The 9,712-nt window shown below is 48.8% G+C and overlaps 1 protein-coding gene across 1 annotated transcript in view; it reads left to right on the top strand.

The window, feature by feature from the left end:
• Nucleotides 1-242: 242 nt before the first annotated feature.
• scube1 (signal peptide, CUB domain, EGF-like 1) overlaps nt 243-9,712 on the top strand; it is a 56,349-nt gene continuing 46,879 nt past the window's right edge. The window contains exons 1-2 of the mRNA XM_084038861.1: nt 243-401; nt 3,166-3,288. Of these exons, the coding sequence (XP_083894987.1) occupies nt 314-401; nt 3,166-3,288 (211 nt within the window). The 5' untranslated portion in view covers nt 243-313. The remainder of the gene's footprint in view (nt 402-3,165; nt 3,289-9,712) is intronic.

Raw genomic sequence — 9,712 nt, 5'->3', positions numbered from 1 at the left:
CACAATGACGCTGCTCTCTCTCTCTCTCTCTCTCTCTCTCTCTCTCTCTCTCTCTCTCTCTCTCTCTCTCTCTCTCTCTCTCTCTGTCCCCTCTACCGGCGCAAACAAGCCAATCAGAGGCCTCGGATCGCCTCCCCTCTCTCTCCCTCTCTCTCTCTCTCCCAGTCCACCGACAGCGGTCCTCCTCCTCCTCCTCTCGTAGCTGATAGAGAGACACACACACACGTACACGCGCACACACACCCGCGCACACACGCACCACGGTCCAAACCCCCAGAAAAAGCCCCGCTGAATCCTCAGTCCGTCTGTCAGCATGGGGAGCGCTTGTTTTTCCCGGGACGTTTGTTTGTTTATCCTCCTCATAAATACTTGCAGGGTGATGGGGAATGTCGGACTCGCAGGTAAGAGCTGCTCTTTCTCTCTCCGCCTCGCGTTATTGTCAACTATGAAATGCACTTTTTTTATTTTGGGTTGGTGTTGGGTGTCTTCAGTCTTAAACCGGCAAAAAAGAAGAAAAAGAAAGGATGAAAATAAGTGGAAAACTACTAATATTCGTAATATATCACCGGAGATTTAAACAGAAACCATAAAGCACTTTAAAGTTGAGAACACGCTCCTGTCATATTATTCTAATAATATTATAACAGCAGAAAAATGCACTTTTACGCGCGTTTTTTCTCGTTGGAATTGTAACAAAACACATTTATATGTTGAGTTCCTTCATTTTTTCTTGTTTATTACACGTCAAAGTCTTGTTGGAGGGTCACAGTTGTTCCTGCGAGTGCATTTCCAGTCCCAGACTTCCTTTGGAACTCGCGATTCCTGCGCGTAAAAAAGGTCCAATTCAGTCGGAAAGGCGCAGCGTGTTCTCCGGGTTGAGGCGCTGGTTCGGGGCGGCCTGGGTGTGTTTCTGTGTGGAGGTGGAGGGAGTATCAGCCGGCTGGAGAGCATCTTGTCTCCACGGTTTTTGGTGGCCTGTCCGGAGGAGGAGGGGGGGGGGAGGGAGGGTGAATGTGGTTTGGGGGGGTTTGGGGGGCCGTCCAAGTCCCTGAGGAGCAGGCAGGCAGGCAGGCAGGCGGGCAGCAGGGGCCCAATATCGACCAGGCAGCAGCACATTGTTCAGCCTCCCACCGCTGTGAACGCGAGGAGTCAATATTGAGACAGTGAGACTGGGAAAGGGTCTTTGTGGAACCGGGTTCATACAGAAAACTGAATGCGCATAAAAAACCCTTAAAAGACTTGAACTTGTTGCTGCTGCTCCCCTTTATCCCCCCCCCTCTCTATTCGGCTCCAATAAAACACTTCTTTAAAAAAAAAAAAACAGGGGAAATATTTATTGTGAATTCCGTTTTTATCGTTTATTTATTGCCTTTGTACAGCTGAGCCGGGCGCGGGGCCAGACCGGGAACCGCAGGCAGCTTCCAGCCGGTTGACTAACTTACACTCAGGCTATTTATACCCCGGCGGCGGAGGAGGACGAGCACACGAGTGATGCAAAAAGCGTCTGCGGGACCGCGCATGTGTGACCAAAACACCTCTAGGGTCCGTCTGTGCCCCCCCTGTGTTCGTAATGAGGATCCGGGTCCAGATGTGACTCCTTTATCAATAACCTGATCAGGCAGGAGGCGTTCAGCCCCTCTGGTAGTGGACCCCCTCTCTCAGTTGAGGATTTGTCTGACATGGTTCGGTGTCCTTGTACGAGCTGACACACCTTGAGTTCACTTGAGACCCCCGAGAGAGCCTCGGTGGTCTCTAGGGACCCCTCTAAAAGCAATATTTAGTCTACGTTTACTTAGGTTTACTACATTCAGCAGTTTTCATTATTGCCATGCCATATGCCATTAAACTGTCATCCTCTCTGCTGGCCACCAGGGGGCGACTCCTCTCTGGTTGTATAGAAGTCTATGTGAAAATGGTCCTACTTCTCTCTGCTGGCCACCAGGGGGCGACTCCTCTCTGGTTGTATAAGAGTCTATGAGAAAATGGTCCTACTTCTCTCTGCTGGCCACCAGGGGGCGACTCCTCTCTGGTTGTATAGAAGTCTATGAGAAAATGGTCCTACTTCTCTCTGCTGGCCACCAGGGGGCGACTCCTCTCTGGTTGTATAGAAGTCTATGAGAAAATGGTCCTACTTCTCTCTTGATGTATTATCTCAGTAAACATTGTAAACATGAGTTTATGGTCTCAATCTCTAGTTTCAAGTCTTCTTCAATCCAGCATGATGTTCATTTAGTACATTATGGTCCATTTAGAGTCCACCAGACCAGAAAGCAGGGGATGCTTTAGGGGGCGGGGCTTACCTGCTGATTGACAGGCAGCTACCACTCTACCTATGCTAGTTAGCTACTCAGATGACTTTAACACTTAGCTGTAAAGTTGACCTTTAATTATGAAGCTAACTTTGTTAGCAGCTTCAACACCAGAATCCATATGGATCCAGATCCAGAGACCTCCTCCCCATCCCCCGTATGTCAACGGGTTCTAACCAGGTCAGCAGGGATTTTAGGAGGTAAAACCATCCAATAATTAAGATTAGAGGAATGTTTTATTTCCAACATTTACATTTTGGGTTTTGTTTAATTTTAGTAATCTTCTTGGGACCACCTGGGGGGTCCATGAATCCGAGCTCAGGATCCACTCATGTAGACTCATTACGCCTTCATTAGAAGGCCGAACGTACATGGTTTAGTCTCACTGTGGGTGTAAACCAGCCAAGTGGGAGAATAATACCATGTGATTTAAACGACACACAAACGGTGATTTGTGAACTGAGGGCCGGTGTTGCAACAGATTCTGTGACCTGTCAGATTCTGTGACCCGTCAGATTCTCTGACCACTGTTTGCAATTTTTCTGCATGTAAAAACGTGCATGCAGAAGAGCGTAAACGCATCACCTTCTAACTCTTCTGGATGATCCAGCGACATAATCTGCTGGGGTCACAGAATTTGATGTAACACCGGGTCACAGCAGTAGGGAAACCTACTCGACTCGGACGTACATGTCGCTACGTCGATTTTGTTGGAATCGTTTTAATGTTGCGGGTGTCAGACCCAACACCAGGACTCGGTGAATCCAGCAGGACTCGATGAATCCCCCGGGACTCGGTGAACCCAATAGGACTCGGTGAATCCAGCAGGACTCACGTCTTAATGTTCTTGGTGCAGATGCAGACGAGTGTGCAGAAGGTTCGGACGACTGCCACATCGACGCCCTCTGCCAGAACACACCCAAGTCCTACAACTGCATCTGCAAGCCGGGCTACAAGGGAGATGGCAAGCAGTGCGAAGGTGAGTGGCCTCCTCATTCTACTTCCTGTTCACCTTTACTTCCTGATCACCTCTACTTCCTGTTCAACTCTACTTCCGGTTAACCTCTACTTCCTGTTCACCTCCACTTCCTGTTCACCTTTACTTCCTGATCACCTCTACTTCCTGTTCAACTCTACTTCCTGTTCACCCCTACTTCCTGTTCACCTCCACTTCCTGGTCACCTCTAGTTCCTGTTCACCTCCACTTCCTGTTCAACTCTACTTCCTGCTCACCTCTACTTCCTGTTCACCTCCACTTCCTGTTCACCTCTACTTCCCGTTCACCTCCACTTCCTGTTCACCTCTACTTCCGTTCACCTCCACTTCCTGTTCACCTCTACTTCTTGTCACATCCACTTCCTGTTCACCTCTACTTCCTGTTCACCTCCACTTCCTGTTCACCTCTACTTCCTGTTCACCTCTACTTCCTCGCCTCTTTAACTCTCAATGACGATAACTTCTTCTGCAACTAAATGTTTTCTTGAAGCTCCCGCACGTTTTTGAAGTGTTTTTGCAAGAACTGAACATGTTTTAGTTGTGAGAGTTTGTGAGCCTTCAGGAGCATTTAGTCCGATGTCAGGTCAGGTGTGAGCTCATGTAGACTGCGTCCTGGTCCTGGTGCAAGAACTGGGCCTCTGATGTAACGGCCGGTTTGACAGCTGTCGCCAACCCCCCCTCCTTAAGTTGGTCTAATTAATGGGGAGGAAGTGGACTGAGAGGGTGTCAGGGTGAGACGGGTGCAGCACCTGGCTGTGTGTTCACACCTCCACTCACTTCTGCCTCAAAGCACCACAGCTGGAGCTCACACACACACACACACACGCCTTGGTGTAATCCTCTAACCTCTCCACCGTGCGCTCCACTGCTCACAACTACACAGTTCGGCCTCATAGAGCTGATGCTGTGCTCCTTTTTGTGTTTTTATACCTCGATGAAGTACTTTTACTTCCATCTTTACCCTCCATTATGATGCAGCAGCTGCTCGTGGTAAAAGTACAATAACTCGGACTACACAAAGCTACAAGTGCATGGTCGTCCCCGTCCCAGACCATCACCATAAAGCTGCACCATATTGGAACAAAAACAGACATTGCAGTGTTTTTCTTTTCTGTATATTGGAGTATAAAAGAAATTCCAACATAAATTTAGTAGATTTTTATGTAAACTCTGTCAGTTCGATGCAGGTTGAGAGATCTAAGATTTACGCAATTTAGTTCTCGAGTAATAAATGTAAAAAAAACACCCACAAAGGTCAGGTGGGTTCAGGCTCCTCCCTCTCTGGACAGTCCAACCAGGAGCATCACATTTAACATGTGATCCATGTGGTTTCTCGTGGATTACCGGTGTGTTTTCCTTAGTTTGGGCGTCGACAAGTCAGTGATGTCATTTCGTCTGAGCTCCGGTTTCTCACGATGACGTCGTTTGAAGGTCGAGCTGACGCTTCCTGGTTCATCCTGCGATGAAGGATTATTGATGTCGACGTTATAAAATCGCATGTCATATTCTGGATTATTTTGTCCAGAGTAAACATGATATGACATTTTCAAACCCTCCCATTCCTATTTCTACCCTTTATTTTTATTACATCACCGTCCTACATCCAGCATGTGTGTGTGTGTGTGTGTGTGTTTGTGTGGGTGTATGTGACATCATCGATGTCCGTCAGAACTCCGGCGCAGCGATGAGCCAACGGCGTCAAATGAAGACAGATGGCGGACGGGAGTCGACCCCTGACCTCCGGTGATTAGATATGGCCGCCGTAATTGGCCGGCTGTGTTTTCCATCAACATGCATTACGGGCCACTTTGCCGGCCGGGCGCCATTAGCGGCTCTGCTATTCCTGGAAGCACCTGGAAGCGGCTGTGCTCTCTCTCTCTCTCTCTCTCTCTCTCTCTCACCGTTTGGTATCACTCGGCGGTTTGGCAGCAATCCACCGTTTTCCAGCAGAGATTTGGTGCTGGAGGTCGGGAACCATGAAGCCAACAGAACCAAAGAGCAAAAGAGCAGAATTCAGAAGATCCGAGATAGAGCTCTCACTCTGGTTGTAAAAGGACCAGGTCGCCCATAGCAACGGCCGCGGTAGCCCCCATGATCCCTCAGTACCCCCCCCACCACCACGAGTACCCAGAATGCAGGTAGACTAGATGGGCAGATTCCCACCATCAATCATGCAGCGGTAAAGAGCTGGTCTGCTGTTCCATACCCGGGAGTTGGTCAACTCAAGAAGGGGCTACGTTGGTGCGGACTTGTTTAAAGTTGAAATAAGGTTCATCAGAAGTCAGATTCCTGCACGTAGGTTAAGAATACTTACTAGAAAGGTATTATAGTACCTTTCCGGATGAATGTTGCATTGGCTTATCTCGTTAGACCTTTTTCTTTTTTTGCATCTGGACTCCCACCACGGCACCACGTCGGTCTCAAGGCCTTAACGCAAGCCTTCGTTAGTCAAACGTGCAGCTGTACTGGAAATATTTCAATATTGAAAAAATTTGGACCAGTTGCGTAATTGGCAATCGAAACACATCAGAGAATGACCTTGTGTCCAGTTCCCACTTTGATATTTTCCCAGGGAAAGTGATGCAGGTTTTTGTTTGGTGGCTGCTGGGAAGTGCAGTGAACGCCTCTTCAACAAAAAAAGCAACGACGTGAAGCGGTTTCCGACTTCTCGTGAGTCGGGTCGGCCTCAACCAGACGTACCGTTCTGTCTCCATGTTAAAACTTCCACCACAAGAACATGCAGTGTATCAACGGTCACATTGTTCATTAACGTGCGCTTTTAGAGGATCCGGATCCATGTGGTCTGTGTGGCTCCACATTGTGTGCTTTTGTACCGGCTGGGATTCGAGCCCCGGTGACCAAGGGAGACGACCTGTGCACCTCAGCCTCCGCTACACTTCGCCACTACAAATTAGCAGCTCGCCCAGGCTGCATTGTGCTGCCGGGAGAGAGAGATCAGGTCCCTGAGTTTCACCCAGAACCGGGGGGACCCTAGGGATCCGGACTGAGTGATCCCCATCAGGACTCGGATCTCTGGAGACTTTTCCACAAGCTGATACCGGCCGGCTCGTTGTGGAAAAATGTGAACTTTTATCCCTGTGCTGTCAAATGAGGAGTGTGCGGGAGGAGCCGGGTATCAGTGTGTGTGTGTGAGTGTGTGTGTGTGTGTGTGTGTGTGTGTGTGTGTGTGTGTGTGTGTGTGTGTGTGTGTGTGTGTGTGTGTGTGTGTGTAGAACAACGCCAGAGCTGTCTCCCTGTTTATACAGACATGGAGCCAAACCCTAACCGGCTGTTGATAGTGCGATGCGAGTGCTTGTTTACCGAGCTGAGAGTTAAAAAATTCAAAAAGGATTATGGAGAGATGAATCACCTTATCGATGAGACTCTGCTGGGTTTTTTTGGGGGGGAGGGGGGGTCCGTTCCTGCTGCAAAAAAGTCTTTCAATCTTATATTTATTTTGCTTTAGTCAACGTGACTCGTGTGCTCGGCAGCGATGGTCAACGTCAGGCGTTTGAGACAACGGACCGTATGAGAGTGTGATTTTGATAAAGTTGCAGGTTTTTGAAGCGTCCGGCGGTCCGGGGGGATGAGCGGGCTGGCCGGTTGCCACAGAGCTGCAAAAGCAGCCCTGTGTTTACTCAGCATTTGTCACTTACAAGCTAATTGATTGGTTTTCATCAGCGCTGCCCTGAATAGAAGCCTCCTCTCCTCCCCTCTCATTATGTGTCGTAACACTGAAGCCTCGGCCATCTCCATTCTCTCTCACACACACACACACACACACACACACACACACACACACACACACACACACACACACACACGCACGCACACACACACACACACACACACACACACACACACACACACACACACACACACACACAGTCTCAGGGGTTTCATCTCTGTGCCAGAGCAGCTAATCGAGTATGAAGCACGTAGAGGAAACAAAATGTCACGTTGAACTCTGTACTACAGAATAAAAGCTTTGTGTTAAACAGACTCCAAAGGAGAGGGGCTTTTATTTTGAAATGAACATTGTTTTCGTGTGTGTGACACTTTCTGACGTTGTCAGTATGACGTCAATATGGATCATCAGCGAAAATAGGCGAAGCTGTGACCCGGCGCCGACCCGTTACCATGGCAGCCGTATTCAAAAACAAAGGGGTGCCCACCAACAGGCGCCCTCTGCTGGTGTAAGTGATTACGATGCATTAATACATTCGAGCGTTCAGACAGTTTGTGTTCACCGTCAACGTTAGAGCGATGACATCACATTCTTGACACAGACGCCGCCTTCAGATGCTGGATTCAAGCTCTTCCCTCCGGCGTCGCCGCGTTAACGAACACCTGACCTGCTTTGCAGAGACGGCGAGAGAGAGAGACGGGTAGAGGCGTCTCTCGGGATGAGAGAGAGACAGAGAGAGAGAGTGAGAGAGAGAGCTAGAGAGAGAAGGTGGAAGGGCGAGAGGGAATAGCTGCAGACGATTACTAGGCCATTGTCTGCCTGGCGTCTGAGCCTCCGTCATCAGCCGGCCGCTCTCCTCACTGGCTGGCCTCCCTCCCTCTCCCATCTGTCTGTCTGTCTGCCTGTCTGTCTGCTCAGACTCAGTGAAGCAGGTCAGACTCACCGAGGCTGGGCCTCTTTTAAATATAGATACAGTGACCTCACGCCGGCATCTCCACGCCGCTTCCCTTGTCAGCGTCTGACGGATGATGTCTGGCACCGCCGGCCGGAAACTCAGGCAAAAACCTCACCAGGGGGAAAAAGAAAAGAAATTCCCTGCAGCTCAGGCACCGACTTCAGCTGTCACGCCGAAGTTTAAGTGTTGTTGGCGTGCAGACCTGCATGAAGGCTTCATCGTAGACCGTATAAACTGGGATGTGACACATATTCAGTAACAAACGAGGTCCGTGGAGCTGGATAGCGTTTGAATTTGGCTAATGTGGGAACCTTAAAATAAGAAGACAAACCCCAAATGTAAAGTCAGGTATTTTTGCATGCACGTTTTTTTTTTACACACCAGGAAGTGCAACTAATTAACTTCCCCCAGTGAGCCAGCGGGCAAACCACCAGAACACTGGAAGCATAATTAAAGTCGTTATTTACACACCTGTGCTATTCCTGCAACTAAATGTCTGCTGTAAAAAAAGAAAAAAAGGCCCATTATCACCTAATAACGGTAGCTAATGTCACACGTTTCAAACAAATAAACTAGCAAGACGCTACCACTGTTAGCTGCTACCGTTTTTCTGCTATTTGCTGCAGGGCTCCACAGTGTTTATTAGCCTTTAAGAGTCGAGAGGTTTGTGTTACAGAAAGAATGACGTGAACTTTATGGAGCTTCATGAATCTTTTCACCTCGGAGCTGACATCGTTAGCACCTTGTAAAGTTTTTTACATGTTGGTTTGTTTACACTTCAGCAGAACTCGTTGCTGGGTTTCCGATATTCACCCTCATTTTAAGCTCCATTTTAGTCTCAACCACCTTGAAAACACGTTTGGCTCTTCGGCTGCTAAAGCCTTCCCCGTAACGTTAGCTGCTGTCATTGTTTATCTCGGTCCTTCTTGTTGTTGCAAACAGCTGTGTGGAAGCAGGATTGATCTGAATGGTGAGATTTGATAAAAAAAAAAAAAAACTATTCCCCGTTGTTTGATCCGAGGCTCATCAAAGCGTTGAAATGAAGTCGAAACACCATTTCCTGGAAACTTTAATCTGGCGTGAAAATAACACACAAGGAAAACAAATGTGTGGCATTAAAAGTTGAACTTAAGGTCACATATCCAAAAACTATAAAAAACCACAATGGAAAACAAATAACAACAAGTTGCAATCAGAGATAGAGAAGACCCCGCCTCCTGATTCCCTCAGAAATACGTCCAGAAGATCCTGACTTGAGTGTTAATAGTCATTCTACATGAAAGCTCTTAGAATCCTGCAGATCCCCCTCCTCTTCCCGGTCCCCTCTTGCCCTCCAGTCCTCATGTCCAGCTCCGGGGGGCGTGGGGCCGTCAGTGAAGGCGCCTAATTCACTTGATGAGACGTGGAGCATAAACGCCCCCCCCCCCCCCACCACCACCACCTCCACCGGCAATTAGAAAACGTGCGTTATGTGAGCGGAAGCTGGTCTGAAGCTGTCGGGGCACCGCTGTCAGATGTCAACAACAGCTCCGGGGCAGGGAAGTGGCACCGAGACCTTACGAGGCACCTTCCTCCTCCCGCCACCCGGCGACCTCCCTAATCTCTCTGTCGCACACCAACCACTCCACCCGTTTTCCACGTGAAAGAAAACCCAAGAAGTATCGGCTAGGTGATGGTTTTACCCGTAAACTTAACGTAACCCGTCTTTGGGGACGAGGTGTCCGAAGTTGAACAATCGTCGCGTTGCACCTTCTAATGGTCGAA

Source organism: Eutrigla gurnardus (genome assembly GCF_963514095.1).
Source record: "Eutrigla gurnardus genome assembly, chromosome: 21".
NCBI classification, from domain to species: Eukaryota; Metazoa; Chordata; class Actinopteri; order Perciformes; family Triglidae; genus Eutrigla; species Eutrigla gurnardus.
The sequence above is the reverse complement of the archived record's forward strand: the minus strand, read 5'-3'. Positions and strand labels throughout refer to the sequence as shown.